This window comes from Watersipora subatra, chromosome 3 (genome assembly GCF_963576615.1).
Source record: "Watersipora subatra chromosome 3, tzWatSuba1.1, whole genome shotgun sequence".
NCBI lineage: Eukaryota > Metazoa > Bryozoa > Gymnolaemata > Cheilostomatida > Watersiporidae > Watersipora > Watersipora subatra.
The window spans coordinates 33,645,043-33,666,801 of record NC_088710.1 but is presented as its reverse complement, the minus strand read 5'-3'; the positions used below and the strand labels follow the sequence as shown (position 1 = coordinate 33,666,801).

Here is a 21,759-nt window from a genome sequence, read left to right as displayed (position 1 = left end):
CTCGACAAATGATGACAGTTTTTGAGACAATAAAATATTTATAGCTAGAATATCAAGTTGCGAGCAGGAAGGGGCATATAGTATGCCACCCTCAAAGTGATTAACTAATGAGCTATCTCTTTGAAGATAGGCAGCCAATTGGGGGTAATATAGAGACAATCAGCTAGCTGTGTTAATGACCTATTAAAGAAGGTGAATGTACAATCATGATGCACCTGTGATGTCTGTGACTCAGTAGTAGCTGCACGGATGTAGCAGGATGTCTGCTTAGAGCACCTGCATCACCTGTCGTTCTAAGCGAGTCTATATAACAAGCCTACTAAATGAGGTTTAACGGTGTAATGACTGTCATGAGTCAAGCAACAACAACGATGTAGCCAACACATAATATGATATATGCTTATGTTTGCTAAGAACTCCACAGGTGTTTTACAAGGCTTCAACCAGAGTAGCATATGCCGTACTGTATAATATTACATGGCTATAAAGGGCTAGCATCTATGAAATCTCGCAAAATCCTGTTTCAAATGTTATTTATAAACTTCTAGTTATCTTGTTCCTGCTCTTATCTCTGCAGACAAAATCCATTACAGTAATGAAAGTAGCTATGCTACCTGTTTCTGCCTGTCTATGCTATCTCTAAACCAGAGATTACAGAAGCAAGCACTTCACCACGCAAGGAAATAATGAGCATAAAATGTTTGCGATATGCGTGGAACTGCACCATGAAAAACACATCGCCTCATCGCTATGGAGAGAACTAAGACTATGTAAGATCCAAGGACAAATATTAAAAACCATAGTTTCTATGAACAGGATGCAGAGAGAAACACTAACCATTGATACACCTCTCACAGCTGTCACCGGTTGAGTTATCCCTGCAGTTGATACAAATGCCTGTCTTATCCTCGCACTCATCAGCGTGGCCATTGCACTGGCAAAATTCACACCTTGGAAAGTTGTACATGCCTCTCTCACACTGATTGCACTGGCGCCCCCTAATGTTGCTGTTGCAGATGCAATAGCCAGTGAGCATATCACAGATGTTATCCAGGGATCCTTGGGCATCGCAGTTGCATGCTGTAAAAATTCTTATTGTTGTAGTAATTCTAGCATGATTTAATAATGAATGAGTACATATAGCAAAGTTTGACATAGCAAAAAGAAAGGGTAGCAAAGTTGATTGTAGCAAGAATTATACATAAGCTTGGTGGTAGACCCTAAAAGGAAATGTATTTGTTATATACATATATAAATACATGATATATATATACATATATAAATACATGATATATGTACATATATAAATACATGATATATATAGCGTTGTACATATAAATACATGATATATATATATATAAACACATAATATATACATAATGTATAAACACATGATATATATATTTATATCTTAATGTAATTATATATATTATATAACTATTATAAAAATATATATTATACAATACAATTACAATAATTATATTATATTATACATAGTTGTGTACTGTTTATGCTTTTGCTTTCTTGCGCTTCACTTGTTTTTTATGTAAGTGATTTGTGCTTTTCCTATTATATCCTTTGGTAGAAAGCTTATACCCGGTTGTCAGAGTGTGACTTGCTCTCCTCATGAGTGAGAGTGAATAGGTTGTACAGGGTAGATGTGTCTAGCAGTTATATATAAGGACAAGTTTCAGATTACTAGAAGAGGCCGCTGCCAAAATTTTTTGCCAATATTTAAGACTGTACAACATACTGAAGGAAAGTCTTTAAAATGTGGAATGGATTGATTACTTTGTAAAAGTTGAATCATCCAGAATGGTCATAGAACTTGACTTCCTTGTTTCGAGTACCTAGCCGATTCAGTTAGCACATCACAAAAACCACTGTAATTCTTTTAGATGTGTCGGGGTGTCATATGCCTACCCCATATACAAGCTTCTCAGCCTTAGGAAATCTCAAAATCTGTGGATGTATATATAAATATATAAATATTTATATATACATCCACAAACATACACTCATACACAGGCCTACATATACATACACAGATATACATACATATACATACACAGATATAGATACACATACATACACAGGTATACATACATATACATACACAGATATAGATACACATACGTACACAGGTATACATACATTTACATACACAGATATAGATGCACATACGTACACAGGTATACATACATTTACATACACAGATATAGATGCACATACGTACACAGGTATACATACATATACATACACAGACATACACAAACAGACATACTGTGCTTTTCAGACTATTAGCCGCTACTTTTCCGATGTTTTGAACCATGCGGCTTATATAAGGCTCGGGGATTCTATGGTGTTTTCTTTCACCGCTAGGGCGCATCTATCGGAATCTCCGGTTAGTGCGCTTCTTGGGGTGAAAGAAAAAACGAAACAATGCCTAACGGTACTGTTCCGTTGGGAACTGGGTTAAAAAGCGTTGATTAATATGAAACAGTGCCGAACAGCACTGTTCCATTTTAATCAGCAAAGTTGCTGCCATGTTAAAAAGCGCCGTCATGAGTTCTCCGGTTTATACAAAACGTGCGGTCTATGTATTGTTTTATCGGTTTTTTGAAACTAAAGCAGATGCGGCTTATATAGGGGTGCGGTTAATAGTCCGAAAAGTACGGCACATATACGTACTATCAGACGTAAAGTACGGCACGTATACGAACTATCAGACGTAAAGTATGGCACGTATACGTACTAACAGACGTAAAGTACGGCACGTATACACACAATCAGACGTAAAGTACGGCACGTATACGCACTATCAGACGTAAAGTACGGCACGTATTCGCACTATCAGACGTAAAGCACGGCACGTATACGAACTATCAGGCGTAAAGTACGGCACGTATACGCACTATCAGACGTAAAGTATAGCACGTATACGTACTAACAGACGTAAAGTACGGCACGTATACACACTATCAGACGTAAAGTACGGCACGCATACGCACTATCAGGCGTAAAGTACGGCACGTATACACACTATCAGACGTAAAGTACGGTACGTATACGCACTATCAGACGTAAAGTACGGCACGTATACGCACTATCAGACGTAAAGTACGGCGCGTATACGCACTATCAGACGCTGTTGAGAAATTTCATAATCATAAAAGATCAATCAATAGAAACCAAATGCATTTTTGTGTTGAATAGACAAAAATTATATTTTTACAATAGAAAAACTGTAAACTAAAATTTAACATTTAATTAAATTAATTAAATGGTTGAATACGACTAAAAAGTATCACGTATTAGTAGGAACAACAAGTATTTTAGTAGGTAGTATTACAGAACTATATAGTGATGTATCGAGTGTTTACTTAGAACTGCCTCATAGAATAGCACTACTGATGTTGTGATATCTGATAAGTATTAGGGTATTAGCTTGTGACACTGTTGTGACAGTGATACTGAACAGTTTACTCAGAAGTTCAGTGATCTTAATTATAATCATTAGATAAGATGCACTGAACATGAGACATGCTCGTGATAAAACAGCACATGATGCAAGACATTCTTACGGGTCAACTTTTACTGAAGTGGTGCAAATTATTTTCTTTACATCACTTTGCATTCTTTGCATAATTCAACTCATTATTTTCATTTGCATCACTGCAGTGATGCAAATGAAAATAATACCAATATAAAGCTAAGACATCAAGCTTCAACCTGATGTAATTTTTACCTTTGCAGACCTGAGCTAACCAATCTAAAGATATAATAGTTTGACCCTTTCTTGCAACGGTCAGATTTGAGCAAAAGCGCAACTATGACGTCTATAGTTGCGCTTCAGCAAAAAATAGAGACGCGTAACGCCGCAACTTGAACGGAACAGCTGATAACAATAACAAGAGAGACAGGCAAGTAGTCGCGCGACTAGTGATGTCATTTCCACATATATTTTTCTTCTGAGCGTTTCAAACGCGATCAAGTTGAGTTGATTTAAATCTTGAAATATCCTGGCAGTGAGATCACCCAAAACATCAAAAACAATCGCAAATCGTAGAAAACTACTAATATTGTCTGGTAATACCTGCTGAAGTTTTGTGTAAGTTAATCTTTAAGTAATTCTTAATACTGATTATATAAGATGATGCTGACTGTAACCCACCACATGAGACGAGACATACTCACTGTAACCCACCACATGAGATGAGACATACTCACAGTAAGCAACCACATGAGACGTGATCGTGACAAGCAATGACATGGGACATTTGGCATGATAAGTGATTACACATGGCGTGATCGCAATGAGGAGTCATGTACTTAGATTACAAAAACAACTTTAATGGCAAAGAAAATATGTAAATATTACAAGAAGTTAACATAATGACTCACCTGAGCATCCCTGCGGCCCAAATCCATAGGTACCAGGAGAACATTGGTTGCAGGTCCTGCCGATCACATTTGGCTTACATGTACACTGCCCACCGTTCGACTCACATATAGAACTCTCAGACCCAGTAGGATCACAGCCACAATCTGTAGTGACAGCGTCCAGTTAAACCATATATAAGCGAGGTTACAAAGCTTTACATAGCAACAAAGGATGCATATGACGAGATTTGAGCTTTTTAATTATGATGTAGTTGAAGAAAAGTGAAGATTTTTTGCAAAATAATCATTTAAACCCATTAAATAACAATATACTATAGGACAGCACTTAAAGTCGCATGTAGTTAGGATCATCCCATTTTACAAAAAAGAGAAGACAACCCCAAATCATAATACTATATGCAATGTATATATGTAATAGTCTTAAGCAGACTAACCTAGCGCCTTGTCTTGTATGGCTGCTCCTGCACTGAAGACATACTTCCTGCACACCTCTGGAACATTGTCAACATCGACTACATCGTATTCGAGGTTGTTACAGAAGACGATTTGGCCAGGGTTCAAGGGAGTATTATCAAACCTCCAGGGTATGTCCTCGTAGAATGGCATCAGGGCAATCTATGAAACAGAGCAGCAGAGTTCATTGTTACCAGGTTCACCTTAATATCCGAGTTTTACATCATGTAACAGACAAAACAGAAAGAACAGGAATTGCGAAACATGTAGACACTTTTTGTGATGCTAACCGAGTCGATGAGGATGTTGGCTCCTGGTGTATCATCAGGCACCTGGTAGTGGGGGAAGATCAAGGTTATCGTATAGGCCTTTCCTTTCTCCAGACAGATCTGTGGCCTCACAATGTGATGTCGACTAGCTGCAAACAGGCCATCATGTTCTCAGAATTACACGATTCATAACACCCACCGCACGTGTGGAAAACTGCCACGTTCCTTTGATTGCATTAATAGACACCTTACACGGGTTGTCCTAGCCGTATTTGGGGTTTGTTCTCACACAATTTTGAGAGTAACTCGATCAAGTTTTCCCATAATGTTTAAACAATTCAAAAATAACAAACATTTCTAATTTGTAAACAGTGTTAGTTCAAGGGTTCACCTTCACAAGACTGTGGATAGGTTTGCTATTATGACATGAAATGAAGCACATGTGATATGCTTATGTTCTACATTCACTACAGCATACACTGACCATTCAAAGACATGTTCACAACATAAACAAATAATTTTGCCAGAAGCGACTAAAACAGCTCTTTAATCTCAATAATGTACCTCAGCGTAAAAAAACTTTTTTGAAAGCCAGAAATACAAAAAAGTTGGCTGACATTAAGTTAACTTTAGATCCGAGTGACCTATATTTGCACACTTCTCAAAAGGAAATGAGCAAAGTGCAAATATACCCCTGGGAGAAAGATTTTAATTTTCAGAAAAAGGCCAAAAATTGAATCTAAAGCATTTCCATCTTAGGCATGTAAGTTTCTGTACAATTTATCACTGCATGTTTTTTGTTTGGACGATGAACATGAATATCATTTTAATCTTTTCAGAAAAAAAAGGTTGATACAAGTTGTCTTAAAGAGTCATTTATAAAAAATGTACATGTCGATCCTACATATAGACTTGTGAAAATAAACCTTATAAAAAATGTACATGTCGATCCTACATATAGACTTGTGAAAATAAACCTTATCGCTCCCCATGTATATTTTAATGTTACCAAACTTTTCCATAATTGTACAACTTTGTCAAAATGCTAAAACCTGTCTCTAGAAGGAGTTATGCAATACATCGTTTGCCCTTTTCTTTTTGTCTCAGTCAGCGCCAATCTTAATATTCCCAAACTTCCTTTCTCGCTTAAAACAAGAATTTTCAGAATAAATTTCAGAGTTTGGATTGAAAACTGTGACAGTTGATTGCCTTGTCCCTTCTGTGCATTAATCTTCTAACACCTACTAAATCAGTTATAAATTGTTTGTCTAGTGTGAAAAATTAGGACACGGACAGGATTTATGCCCATAAGCAAGCTCTTTTGGTGCTGGAAACAACAGAAAAGTCATCCAGTTTAAGTTTGTTTTTGGAGCTTTCATGGACGCGTTAAGTGAGAGCTGTCCACAGATGAGCTAGTCAAAAGTTAATAGTTTTTTAGTTAAGCATTGCTTACCGTAATTGTACCGGGTTAAGCATCGCTTACCGTAATTGTACCGGGTTAAGCATTGCTTACCGTAATTGTACCAGGTTAAGCATTGCTTACCATAATTGTACCAGGTTAAGCATTGCTTACCATAATTGTACCAGGTTAGGCATTGCTTACCGTAATTGTACCAGGTTAGGCATTGCTTACCGTAATTGTACCAGGTTAAGCATTGCTTACCGTAATTGTACCAGGTTAAGCATTGCTTACCGTAATTGTACCAAGTTAAGCATTGCTTACCGTAATTGTACCAGGTTAAGCATTGCTTACCGTAATTGTACCAGGTTAAGCATTGCTTACCGTAATTGTACCAGGTTAAGCATTGCTTACCGTAATTGTACCAGGTTAAGCATTGCTTACCGTAATTGTACCAGGTTAGGCATTGCTTACCGTAATTGTACCAGGTTAAGCATTGCTTACCGTAATTGTACCAGGTTAAGCATTGCTTATCGTAATTGTACCAGGTTAAGCATTGCTTACCGTAATTGTACCAGGTTAAGCATTGCTTACCGTAGTTGTACCAGGTTAGGCATTGCTTACCGTAATTGTACCAGGTTAAGCATTGCTTACCGTAATTGTACCAGGTTGCTAATACAGGTTGTTAAAGGATAGAAAATCGTGAAAATGAATGAAAGGAGCAGCCAAACTCATTGGGTAGTTTGAGTTCTAAGACTTACCCAGATGAACACAACCGATGAGCACAACCGATGAGCACACCCGATGGAACACACCCGATGGAACACACCCGATGGAACACACCCGATGGAACACACCCGATGGAACACACCCGATGGAACACACCCGATGGAACACACCCGATGGAACACACCCGATGGAACACACCCGATGGAACACACCCGATGGAACACACCCGATGGAACACACCCGATGAACACACCCGATGAACACACCCGATGAACACACCCGATGAACACACCCGATGAACACACCCGATGAACACACCCGATGAACACACCTTAGTTTAGCACAGACTATAATCTGAACATACCAGAGGTAAGAGTAGCTCCAGGGTTATCATCCTCTAATATTGTGTTGCCACAGGGACCATCGGGATCAGGGGATTCAGGCCTACCTATTGATATTCGAACGCTGTCCCAACCATAAGGCATCTAAACAAATAGAACAAATGTTGATACCTACTTTTGTTGTGCTATTCACTGTGAATCTTGTCACAAGAACCGTACCATAAACCTATGGCGACTTAAACAGAAAAACTTCTAACGTGTACGACGTGCAATAGCTGCTCTAATGTTCCTTCACTGAGACTCCTAATACTTTAAGATAGAATCTATCACTGTTCAGCATTAACAAGAACTTAAAGGGCAAGAGAGGAGACAAAAAGAAGCTCCAAAAGGACAAGAAATAGAGAAAGGAGATAGGAGTGATGAGAAAAGGCTTTAAGAAAAGAGACAGCAGAAAAAACAACAGTAGGGAGACGGGAAAAATAGAGAGAAAAGTGAGAAAGAGGAAAAGAGAGAGATGAAGAAGGAAGTAAATTGATGAGATGAAGAGTGATGAAAAGAAAGGGAGATAGAAGAAAGAGAGACGAAAACAATGGAGAGAAGAGAAAGAGCCTACCTGGGTCTCATATCTGATGATTATATCGTAGTGCATAGAGTAAGGAATATCATCAATGTCAAACTGGAGCTCATCATTTTCATAGACTCTCATGAATCCAGGACCGGTCCAGCTCTTCGGCATTCCAGGCACATCCTCTCGTATCACCACCTTTGCCTTCTAAATGGTTACAATGATAGAGGTTAGGCTGATGAACACAGGCATATCCAGTGATCTTTCTCACTACTCTGCAGTTTCATCATGGCTAGGTCATGACTGCATAGAGCTTGGAGGTGCTCATTTGTTATTGGCCTTCTTTTTTAACACAAAGCTTTGGTTAACTTCTACAACTGTGACTAACTATTAGCTCTGGTTAACTTCTACACATGTGACTTACTATTAACTCTGGTTAACTTGTACACTGGTGGTTACTTTGTAAAAGTTGAATTGTCCAGAATGGTCATAGAACTTGACTTCCTTGATGTGAGTACCTAGCCGATTCAGTTAGCACATCGCAAAAACCAATGTAATTCTGTTAGAATTGTTGGGGTGTCATATGCCTACCCTATATACAAGCCTCATACGCTTAGGAAATCTCAAAATACCCTAAACACTGGTCTTTTTTCTTCTTTATTTTTATTAGACAGTTCTCTTTCTCATTTGGAACACTATGATCGACAGGTATGGATGGCCTGTGGTGGATGAGCTAGAATGACAATGTGTCCCTAGTAGTAGCTGATGCAAAATCCCTTTCCTAGACAAAATCAAGGCGTACAAACTCATTAAGGTCAGTATCTGATTTCAGCACATACAAATACTTCAAACAAAAATGCTATAATTTAAATTACTTGCACAGATTGACTATGAAAACACCTGATAGGTACGCTAGTCTAGTGTGTAATCAGGAAAAGTTTACCCTGAGATCGGCCTAACAGCAGTAAAAATATGTAGCATACACTTACAGTGATGCTGTATTGACTGATCTAATATGAGTGGGAATAATACGCTTATGATCTTTTTATTGAACGCGTTGCACTTACAACATGAGCGATTACATTTCATGATAAACAAATTTATGAGTTGTCTCCTCTGCCATTTCAACCAATATTTAAAAAAGAGTAGACAACTTTTAATATCGCATTTAAATTGCACATTTACAAAAAAAATTTGAACTAATTCTTTAAATTTTGCTTAAATGCTCTAAAAATAAATATTAATTTCTTTTAAATATCTAAATTCATTATCAAAAATAACCCTGTTTTAGAAAAGTTTAAATAATGTGATCAAGGCCTGCATTGGGTCATAATTGATAGCAGATACATTCTAGGATGCGAAGAGTGCGGAGTCCCAAGATATACTGATGGTTGCTAGTTGTACCAGCTAGTCGCACCAACATAACCCAGAGTGAAACCACCAGATGACTGAAGCTGACACAGACAAGATCAGCCTGCGAGCTAATCGTGTAACTTGAAGCAACAATTGAATAAATAGTAAGCACTTTTCTTTTTTAGCTACGTACCCCAGTACCGCGGGCATACTCTGCCTCGTATCGTAGGTAGTCCAAGTCAGTGATAAAGAAGCCAGGAATGGTCTGGTCACAAGCTCGTCCTGTTATACCAGGTTTACAGTCACACTGTCCGGTGAGAGCGTCACACAGCCCATTGTAGCTTCCTCCAGGATCACAACCGCATTCTCGACAGCCCTCAATGGCCTCACTCAGTCCCCAGTACTTGGGCTACATAAAAATGACAATTTATATGCGGGCAGCTCTCAAACATAGCGTGTGAACTTATATTTAAAGAAGATGGTTATCGAAGTTACCAACAGTGTTTGCAGTAACATTTTTCATTAAAATATTTGATAAATTAGATATATTTGGATGAGGGAAGTGCAAACTATGAATACATAAACAAGCATGATGAGAGGCTGGGTAAAAAGAAGGGAAGGAAATGTAAGATGCAAGTGGCACAAATCGCAAGACACGATCAGTGGATATGATTTTCAGAAGCAAGTAGGTACAAGCGGTGCAAGCATTTATTTTAAGCCAACAAATGCAGCAACAGCAAAGGCAGCAGTTACGACTATTGATAATAAAACAAGACTGGTTGCAAATGATCAAACTAATGGCAGCTCTGCAAAGCGGCTAAAGGAAGTTTTTCTATTTTGACGCATGAATGATTTATTTTAAGGTACATTTTCAATTGTATATTTTTCAAATAAGCTCCTTTCTTGAAGCTTTTGCTTGATGTAGTATTTTCGGGCTACTCAGAGGTTATCGGGGATAAATTACTTTATTTTAGTGTTTTTCAAATTTCATTTTAAAACAAACTCACGATCCAATCATGGAAAAGTGGCAAGCATAAATATCACATAGTTCAAACTAATACATATGAATTCCTTGTTATTTAAGGCAGTGTCGTCAAATTTGCATCTCTTCAATGTAGTTCCATTTTTAAAATGAAATGGGAATTAGAATAGTCTGTCTAACGATTTGGTTTTTATATCAACAAAGAACTAAGGAGAGGATAAGAGGCGGGTTAACCTCACTTGACTCAGAAATAGTCTGAGTTAAGGAAAACCACACACACTAGGCAACGGTATGAGCTTTGCTAAAATGGAGATGGAATAATGACAGGCAGCAACGAAATGCAAGTGCAGAGCTTAATAAAACTGGCAGATTCAATACACTGACAATAGCTGCAGATAAGGGCTGGCTGCAGGCGTAGAATAACTTAACAATTAAATCTGATAACTGCAAAACTGGCAGTCTAAAGCCTTGAAATAGTTCTACCAGGCAGTTTTAAGTGCTACCAACAGACACTGCGGCCTGTCCAAGCATTATCGACTGCTATCTAATAGATAAACTGACATGCGTTAAGAAGGAATGTTCCATCTCTTCTTTAATATCTCCAAGAATATTTTGAGCCTGGCTCTAGACAATCTTAAAACAATATCTCTTGTGGTATCGATGAGATGGAAAAGTGGTATAGTTTACCAGTCTGTTCTATGAAAATGATTTCAGGATAAAAATGTGAGGTTACCATTCCGATGAAGCTCTTTGGCTCCCGATGTGAGTGCACCAGTAGTTGCGAAGGTCAATGACAAATGTGGGGTGGATAGCAGTGTGAGTTTATTACTAGGTAGCCATATTGGCTGAAACACTTCACACGAGTGATGAAGTATTCTTTATTACTTGTCATTCTTTATATCAAAAAGCTTTTCTAAAACAGTTCACTCACTAAATAAAAAACAGCTAACATAGTTGTGGGCGCTTTTTTATTAAACCTTATTTACACTGCTAAGACTTTGAGTATAACTGTTGCCATGCTATACTGCTATCTAACTGTTGCCATGCTATACTGCTATCTAACTGTTGCCATGCTATACTGCTATCTAACTGTTGCCATGCCATACTGCTATCTAACTGTTGCCATGCCATACTGCTATCTAACTGTTGCCATGCTATACTGCTATCTAACTGTTGCCATGCTATACTGCTATCTAACTGTTGCCATGCTATACTGCTATCTAACTGTTGCCATGCCATACTGCTATCTAACTGTTGCCATGCTATATTGCTATCTAACTGTTACCATGCCATACTGCTATCTAACTGTTGCCATGCCATACTGCTATCTAACTGTTGCCATGCCATACTGCTATCTAACTGTTGCCATGCCATACTGCTATCTAACTGTTGCCATGCTATACTGCTATCTAACTGTTGCCATGCTATACTGCTATCTAACTGTTGCCATGCTATACTGCTATCTAACTGTTGCCATGCCATACTGCTATCTAACTGTTGCCATGCTATACTGCTATCTAACTGTTGCCATGCTATACTGCTATCTAACTGTTGCCATGCTATACTGCTATCTAACTGTTGCCATGCCATACTGCTATCTAACTGTTGCCATGCTATACTGCTATCTAACTGTTGCCATGCTATACTACTGTCGGAATATTCCCAATGTCTGGGATGTTTATGGTTACTTGTATGTTTTCAAATAAAACTTAAACACTATGAAAAGAATGATTCATAGAAATTCCAATTTTAGTTGCACTAGAAATGTGACTGCTACCCAATGTTTCTACCTTGTACTTGTATGAACTATCTTATGAGAGAATGTGTATTCAGCTGTACTGCACACAGTATTGCCCAAAAAGCAAGTGTAGGGAAGCGAATTTAGACCGTTGTCAGATATAAATCAGTAAACAAAGTTCTGCTTCTGGAAGCTTTTGAAATTCTCTCAACTCACGTCCTTCAAATGATGCAGCAAAGGATGATGATGTGGGATGATGCTGCACCGCAGGGGCAAGGAACATAAAGACAAGCAAAAAATAAAAAAGTGAAATGAAGCAGATGGGCCTGTGAAACGTGAGCCTAGAACAGAAGTGCTGGCAGCTAATGGCAGTGTCAGCAAGTTGAAGAGGTCACATCACATTTAGAACAATCGACGGATTTGGCATATAATGAAGGAATACCTAAGAGTGTTATTAGATTGCTAGACAATCCTTACAAGTATCTCTCTTATTTAAGGCCGAGTAGGGAAGGCCGAGAGGTGAAGGAACGAATAGAACATACCATACACTGGTCACAGTTTTGTCCTTCTACGAATCTTTTGCAATTGCATTTTCCAGTGTTTTGGTTGCATCTGAAATCGCCAAAGGTGCCCAGCATGTTGCACTCACACTCTGCAAAGAAGAAGGTACATGACATAGTTAGATAAGAACAAGAATTCCAACACTGGACGGTATTCATGGTTCCATGATACGCATGATGCAGTCATGGAAGCGCAGTGATTACCAACTCTAGCCAACATGCACAGCCTTAGCATCAGTCTGAGAAAATTCAATCGATTAATTTAACAGTTAGTCGCTAGTGAAGGGGTAAAAATACAGTTGGATAAAAGCAATCTTATAGAGAATGAACTACTTCACAAACTTTTTATTATTCAACAGTAGGACAGTCATAATCCATCTTAACACGTTATCAGTTGCAATAGGAGTGCAATCCGTCATCATGAAACAGAATGATAAATAAACAGTATGCCAAAATGATGGCAGTTGTAGTAAGTGAAGACTATATAAACGTTTCGTACAAAAACACAGCGATTGATGTATGACAGTAAATCATAGAGATGCAGCTAAGTAAAAAGCACACTGAAGATAAAACTTGGTGACCACTACTTGTTTGTAGTTGTCCACTCATTGTCTATCACATTTTGATAATCAGATGCTAAACGGACATTTGGAAGATAAAATTGTTTGGTTAGGTCAAGGCTACTTACCCAGGCTGGCAATAATTGTTAATCTACTATACGCATCACAAATAAGCAAAAGTTTATAACCATGGAAAGGCAGTGCACTAACTTTCACTCCAGCTATTACTTGTGAATAAGATAAATGTCATATAGGACATAGACATAACTTACAACACTTACTTTACAAATACAGCTCGCTATCTACATCTCTGTAAAAAGAGTGACTTGTAAAAAGACTAAATATAAGTCAGATTGAAGAATACTGAGGGAGGTACAACGAACATTCGCATAAATGTTTGTGGGGAGATGACTCCTCAAAGTAGCATACATTCAGATGAAGGATAAAATGGCTCTTGAACATGATATCAAGGTTGATGAGTCGAACGCTTATAGACACGTAAATGTTAACAATCACTTAAAGCCAACAAAAGTCCTGTATGAAAACTCATAATGATGCTTAGAGACAATTACATCCATTATATTGAATGGAAATGTGTGTGAAATATGGATGGAAGTGATTGAACATCAAGCTCATATTTTTCAAGACATCACAAACTTATTTCTGTAATTTTTAAGTGTGTACATCATGAAGGTTAGCCTTTCAAGATAAATACATGAGCTATATATACATATATGTATATATCAATTCACTCGTGTCAGCCTTCGAGGTCAATATGTCAGGTTACACTACTGCGAACATGCACACGGCATAGTAAAACAGACCTCTCGCGAAAGTACCAAATATGGCGAATAAAAATTCAGTTATAGCTTAATCAAAGAATGAGAGCGCTGAGATTTGTTGAAAATTATGGAGCTCTCTTTTATCACAGTCTTCTTTTAAGAAAAGCATGCAAATTGTGGTAACAGCACTTGATATGATCCCTAATAGAAATTGAGAGTCATCAGCCCACGCATGGCTTCAAACCTATACAGGAGCGTATGCATCAGTGTATCGCTGGCTATACTTGTAGAATGATACGACAGCAAATGCCAACCTACAGTATATTACTTCCATCTACAGATGGACCGAAGAGAAGCGATAAAGCTTTGACTACAACCATGAAAGAAAGAGCAGAGGTATTTCCTAGTGTGTGACCAGAATGAACAGTCATATAACCTCCCCACTCATTTCCTCCAGCTTCCCCACGCAAGTACCTGCACACATGTCTGTTTAGTGTAACTTGTGGTCCGATAATAATAACACGTTGTAAACTGTTTATGACACTAATCACCCCGACCCTTCCTTTAACAGCTCCCTCCTATTCACCAAAGACTAGCATCTCAGCTATGTACTCCAGTTTATCTCTTCTCCCATGCAAGAGTAAACAAGTGGCTGAAAGACTGAGTGCAACACCATTTCAACCCATTAGAGCGCAGCCGTTGAGACATTCCAGGGTTATAGTATCCAGTATTATGGGCATTAGTAAAATACCAGTCATTCAAAAATCATGCATTCCGGTGAGCATGAGTTAATTAAATCAAACAATCCATTTTCTCAGCTGAAGAGCTGATTACTTGCGTAGCTTTGCTCCAAGTTATCCCTTAAATGTCCTCCAAAATCTTTATTGATAACTAGCCTAAAAGTTGCATAGACACAAACGGAGACTTGGGCCAGCCAGCAACAAGGTACATAGGCTATATACAAGAGGGAGACTCGGGTTATTGCTGCGTTATGATAGATTCAATGTTTTGTTATTCTACCACTGATCAGCCAGTTTTAGCGAGGCTATCAAAAATTTTCCAAATTCATCTTAAAATTGCTCTAAGCTATTTATAGCAACGCATGCATTACAGCTGACCTAAAGCTTCGAGATTATGGCAAGAGAATATCTGACATAAATTAACAACTCCCACTAACTGATCCTAAATCTATTTTTAAAGTATAGATTATTCTTCTTGTCTTGATCAAACACTCATGGAATAGAATTTGAGCTATCTATGATTTTTTAGGTGAGCTTCGAATGTACATTTAGTTTTTAATGTTCATAACAAATACGCACGTTCCTTATTTTAAACACTTATGTATACAAGTGTATTTGCATGCCTATCTCTGACCAAGGCATGGATCTTGTGTATTTACATGATCCATCCCCAAGCCAGCTAGAGATGCTTGTCATCACTCTAAGGAAATAGACATTATATACAGTGATTATCCCCTCATTACACATAGTCAATGAATTAGAAGAAACAAACTGTTGTTCGAAAAGATATATCAAAAGGCAGAAAGGAGGGTGTCATATGATGTTCCTTATCAACAGTGAAAGGAATGTGGTGTACACCTTCGCTCTGTATATATAATGCAATAATATTGACAACCACATGCCAGTTAAACTTCGTAATCATGTTTGAAAGACTAAATTTCCAGTAGCCAAAAGGACTTGTGCAATAAATGAAAATTGCTATTTTGCGGGTGATTGAGATAGAAATCTAGCTCAGGGTGTATCTATCCACGATGCAGAAACAGTATGAATTGCTGTCCTTCACACAACGCATACAATTTAATAGTGGTCCACACAGTAAGATTTTCCTAACTAGTAGCTTAGCCAGACATGAGCTAATTGGACCTCTAAGCATTCCAAGTAACAGTAAAACACTAGATGAGTCAAGTATTTTAAAACATCCTAAAGTAGAGGAGACATTGAGTCATACCTCTGCAGCCATATTCCGTGTAGTCCCAATATCCGACCTCGCATCGCTCACATCTGCTGCCACCGACATTGGTTTTACACTTGCACTTCCCAGCTACTAGTCCATTAATTGGGTCATTCCTCATGTCGCACTCGCCATTGTTCTGCGTTCCCATCGGGTCACAGTCGCAGGCTGCAATTTAAAAAGGTTATTGCACTGGGTGCTGACAACCTGAAATTTTAAGTGTATCGAGTGTAAGTGTATCGAGTGTAAGTGTATCGAGTGTAAGTGTATCGAGTGTAAGTGTATCGAGTGTAAGTGTATCGAGTGTAAGTGTATCGAGTGTAAGTGTATCGAGTGTAAGTGTATCGAGTGTAAGTGTATCGAGTGTAAGTGTATCGAGTGTAAGTGTATCGAGTGTAAGTGTATCGAGTGTAAGTGTATCGAGTGTAAGTGTATCGAGTGTAAGTGTATCGAGTGTAAGTGTATCGAGTGTAAGTGTATCGAGTGTAAGTGTATCGAGTGTAAGTGTATCGAGTGTAAGTGTATCGAGTGTAAGTGTATCGAGTGTAAGTGTATCGAGTGTAAGTGTATCGAGTGTAAGTGTATCGAGTGTAAGTGTATCGAGTGTAAGTGTATCGAGTGTAAGTGTATCGAGTGTAAGTGTATCGAGTGTAAGTGTATCGAGTGTAAGTGTATCGAGTGTAAGTGTATCGAGTGTAAGTGTATCGAGTGTAAGTGTATCGAGTGTAAGTGTATCGAGTGTAAGTGTATCGAGTGTAAGTGTATCGAGTGTAAGTGTATCGAGTGTAAGTGTATCGAGTGTAAGTGTATCGAGTGTAAGTGTATCGAGTGTAAGTGTATCGAGTGTAAGTGTATCGAGTGTAAGTGTATCGAGTGTAAGTGTATCGAGTGTAAGTGTATCGAGTGTAAGTGTATCGAGTGTAAGTGTATCGAGTGTAAGTGTATCGAGTGTAAGTGTATCGAGTGTAGGTGTATCGAGTGTAAGTGTATCGAGTGTAAGTGTATCGAGTGTAAGTGTATCGAGTGTAAGTGTATCGAGTGTAAGTGTATCGAGTGTAAGTGTATCGAGTGTAAGTGTATTATGGGATCTATACTAATCTAGCAAGCATTGCTTCTTTTAGGACTGAAGAAGCTCGACTTTAAATTGGCTAACACCATAAAATGACATCACCAAGTCTTTGTTATTTACAACAACAGCACGGCATCTGATTAGCATCAAGCAGTTGAGAATGAATTTGGTTCATTAGTTGGTGGCATATTAATAACAGCAACTGCTGACTGCTAGGAATAAGCCTGCCAACAACAGCAACTGAGCTGGCCAGTTTTGCTAACCAAAGGATAGTCCCTCCTGATGTCAGGGAGGAAGATTAGGGTATTGTGAGTGTGGGCTGCCACAATCAATAAGTCAAGAGAGTCTATGAGTGAGCTAAAATGAACAACTGGCCAATTAGAACAGCAGAAACAAAAAACAGTCAGCTATGAGAAAGTTCTTTTAAACAGTTTTCCTTTCGAACTAAACTACTAGTTTGGCTTTTCTTTAATATATGGTAGTGCCTAGGCAGTCAACCATCAGTCACATAGTAGTGCCTCGGCAGTCAACCACCGATCATATAGTAGTGCCTCGGCAGTCAACCACCAGTCATATAGTTGTGCCTCGACAGTCAACCACCAGTCATATAGTAGTGCCTCAGCAGTCAACCACCAGTCATATAGTCAAATAAATATAACTACCCAAAAACATTAGTTTTAAATTCTTCTAAGGTCAACCAAGAAGTCAATTCGATCTTATGAAAACGAAATGATGAAATCTAATTTCACACCCCACTCTTCTCGGTTCCTCTCACCATACTAATATGTTGCATCCTTTGTGGCCAAATCAAAAAGCATCCTTTCTAGCTTACCTATTAACCATGCAAGACACAGCCATACACTCTATGTGCTTTTAGTGAAGTCGTCAGTCATTAACTAAATCGCGAGTCGACTAAATTGTGACTAGAGTCACAAATAAATTGTGGTCGACCACAGACGTACGACTGTGTGCTCTTAGACCCTTTATGTCCTAACCAATAGAGGTACATGTAATGAGAACACAAGAGTTCTATTGACTCACGCTTGCATATATCCACATCCCTTAGGTCTTTAGTAGGATCCTGGTAAAAGTGAGTTTTGCAGATCTCGCAGTTGGTTCCATCCGTGTTATGCATGCAATTGTCACATACTCCGCCGCTTGCATTTCCCCGCGAATGGTAAAGGGCAGCGTCAAAATGACATTTTGTCGCGTGATTGTGGCACTCGCACTCTGTCAAAATAAGAATAAAACTGTTTCAATTTATTTCGTGAAAATGCAGCTCAATTTGAAGTATTTTTAAAACACTAAAAAGCCTACAAAACATTTCATCTAAAATACTATCAGCAAAATCAAAATGTAAAAACTGGAGCAACTGGCTGAGTCTGAGGGGGGTAAATACCAGGAATATTTAGTTTTAAAGTGCATGTAAATAGGGTTAGACTGTAAACAAGAATCTTCAAGGTGGTATCGAAAGTGTCAACATCTTTGCATGTTTCATAACTCACTATGGAACTGGCGACACTACTTTTATCTGGAGAAATCCGCTCACAAAACAATATAAAACCATTCTTGATGTTTATGCATGAGCAGCAACAGATATCAAGGAAAAACATTAATTTTATTGCTGTTATAGTTATGTAAGCATCGATCAGCTTGGTTCACTGCAATATCTTATGGTTGTACACAACTCATTACTACCACATTGTTAATGATTGTGTTGAACTTTCCACAAGATACGCACAACAAAAAGAATTCTACTATGAAAATAGTTATGGGACATTGTCATTGCTATCGCATTTTTTGATAAAAATGTTCTAAAGAATTGAGTATATTGTATTCGAGTGTCCATCAATATCAGTACGAGCAATATTACATTACTATTTCCACAGAAATGTTGTAATTTTTTGTTTGATTTTTCTAAACTTGTTTAAGCATTTAAGAAACCTACACATAACATATAAATGACGCATCGCATCGTGATGATGAGCATAGAGGTGCTAAAGATCAACTGCCTACATGCCAAAACTCCTATCTGATGCTGCCAGATGTCAGCAGCAATAACTCAGCCTATAAGATTACAACATGGACAGGTTTTATTCGACTGCTGTATATTTTGGTACATAAAACTTAAGATAAAACTGTTCATGAGTTTCGTTCTAAATTTCATTTTCAACTCTTAAAGATTTATAACTCATATTCTGTTATTATGCTTATGAAGTTGGTAGAGTGCTCAAGGCAAACTGGTTTTAAAAATTTGTTTGTGGCCAGCCTTTGAGCAACAAAAGTGCTGACCCTGAGTCATTTTCATAGTTCAAAACACAGAGAGCCTGTGACAGCTGTAGTCTGAGAACTTGCTGGTGGACAGAGCATTATTACGCTACATTTTATCTCAAATATTCAACGCATAACGAAAAGTTTTGGTGTTCTTTATTCCTAACTGCAATAGAACAACAACTTATCACTATGCCAGACAATGTTACCTAAGTTCGACTGGAAATCTCTGACATTCGTGATCACCAATACCTGCAATCGAAACAGCGCCAACAAAGCATTGCTTTAGCAGACACATATGAACTGCCTAGAGTTGTCACCTAGGCACTGACACTGTTGTCACCTGCATGCAGTTGCCACATTGTATCTCAGCCCAACACTATTAATGAAAGGAATGCGCAGCCCGCCAGTGATAGCAATTTGATGTGAAAATTATCTGTTAAGAAAACTTGACAATGTTATTATAGGAGAAGCTAATACATGGTTTGTTTGAGTTGGAGAAGGCGTGACCTACTTCGGCATTCACCAGTCTCTTTGCCCCTAGCAGGTGTCCATGGTATGTCATTGTAGAAATCAGCGCACTGATCACAATTCTTCCCTTTGGTGTTGTGGGTACATTCGCATTTGCTGTGAACCTAAAAGATTTTCGCAATTGATACATAGTGAGTTGTTAGCTATACGGTTCCTCAGCAACATCAAGCTATAATATTAGTGACACCTCTAATAGAATATGCATGTAAGACATATGAAGGTAGCAATTAAAACGGCTGAATACAATTATATTTATTTGTTCAAGACGAAGGGGCATTCTTGCACTACCATATGTGGGCAGATGATCAGATCAGTGAATTTCATCGCATTTTACATAACAGCTGTTTATTGACTTCATCGCCATTGAAACACTCAAACTCACAGCAATATATGAAAGATTATCAAAGCGGAGTGATTACTCTATTCTGACTCATAGCTGAGTGATTACTCTATTCTGACTCAGAGCCGAGTGATTACTCTATTCTGACTCAGAGCCGAGTGATTACTCTATTCTGACTCATAGCTGAGTGATTACTCTATTATGACTCAGAGCTGAGTGATTACTCTATTCTGACTCAGAGCTGAGTGATTACTCTATTCTGACTCAGAGCTGAGTGATTACTCTATTCTGACTCAGAGCTGAGTGATTACTCTATTCTGACTCATAGCTGAGTGATTACTCTATTCTGACTCAGAGCTGAGTGATTACTCTATTCTGACTCAGAGCTGAGTGATTACTCTATTCTGACTCAGAGCTGAGTGATTACTCTATTCTGGCTCAGAGCTGAGTGATTACTCTATTCTGACTCAGAGCTGAGTGATTACTCTATTCTGGCTCAGAGCTGAGTGATTACTCTATTCTGACTCAGAGCTGAGTGATTACTCTATCTGGCTCAGAGCTGAGTGATTACTCTATTCTGACTCAGAGCTGAGTGATTACTCTATTCTGACTCAGAGCCGAGTGATTACTCTATTCTGACTCAGAGCCGAGTGATTACTCTATTCTGACTCAGAGCTGCCGAAAGCCGAACCATTTAAAGATGAAGCTATACAAAATTTTAGTAGACTTTATCAGAAAGCATCGTTATTTTTCTATCATTTGCAATTGCTCTTGTTGTTTTACGGAATCTGATGGCCAGGATGTTTCAAGATCAATTTTAAAATCGATAAAGCTAGATAACGGTTCAAACACTCAGAAAAAAAATGTGCGAAATGATGTCACTAGTTGTTATCCTTGCTACAGTTGATATCAGCTATTGCGTTCAAGTTGCAGTGTTACGCGCCTCTATTGTGTTGGTCTTTTTGGAACTATAGACATCATAATATCACTTTCACTTGATCGTTGTAACCGAGATCAAGTTTTATTGATTTTAATCTTGAAACATCTTGGCCATCAGATCACCTCAAACAAAAGCAATCGCAAATGATATAAAAATACCGATACAGTCATACCTTGACATATGAGCTTAATGTGTTGTGGGACTGAGTTCGTATGTCAATTTACTCGTGTCTCAAGGCACTATTTCCTTATGTAAAATAACTAAATACAAATTAACACGTTACTATACTATGGAAAAAGCACTTAAAACAGAATATTACAGCGGAAAATGTGTTTTTAATTGTTGTAATTTAATACATGAGCTAACAAAGTAACAAATACATATTTAGTTGTTAAAATCTGCAATAAAATGTAACATTACTGTGTACACTACTGTAAGATTTTACCTTCAAGACAAACGGTGTGGCTAACGGCGGTCTGAGGGAGACTTGCCAGCAACGCGC

At 38.2% G+C, this 21,759-nt stretch overlaps 1 protein-coding gene across 1 annotated transcript in view; it reads right to left on the bottom strand.

Moving 5' to 3' along the window:
* Nucleotides 1-21,759, bottom strand: part of LOC137389962 (laminin subunit beta-1-like) — a 50,048-nt gene that overhangs the window by 17,090 nt on the left and 11,199 nt on the right. Inside the window, exons 7-17 of the mRNA XM_068076163.1 lie at nucleotides 19,961-20,081; nucleotides 18,217-18,405; nucleotides 16,104-16,274; nucleotides 12,776-12,885; nucleotides 9,707-9,922; nucleotides 8,209-8,367; nucleotides 7,619-7,739; nucleotides 5,148-5,275; nucleotides 4,839-5,019; nucleotides 4,405-4,548; nucleotides 838-1,080 (exon numbers count right to left, since the gene is read on the bottom strand). Coding sequence (XP_067932264.1) covers nucleotides 838-1,080; nucleotides 4,405-4,548; nucleotides 4,839-5,019; nucleotides 5,148-5,275; nucleotides 7,619-7,739; nucleotides 8,209-8,367; nucleotides 9,707-9,922; nucleotides 12,776-12,885; nucleotides 16,104-16,274; nucleotides 18,217-18,405; nucleotides 19,961-20,081 — 1,783 coding nt within the window. The remainder of the gene's footprint in view (nucleotides 1-837; nucleotides 1,081-4,404; nucleotides 4,549-4,838; nucleotides 5,020-5,147; nucleotides 5,276-7,618; nucleotides 7,740-8,208; nucleotides 8,368-9,706; nucleotides 9,923-12,775; nucleotides 12,886-16,103; nucleotides 16,275-18,216; nucleotides 18,406-19,960; nucleotides 20,082-21,759) is intronic.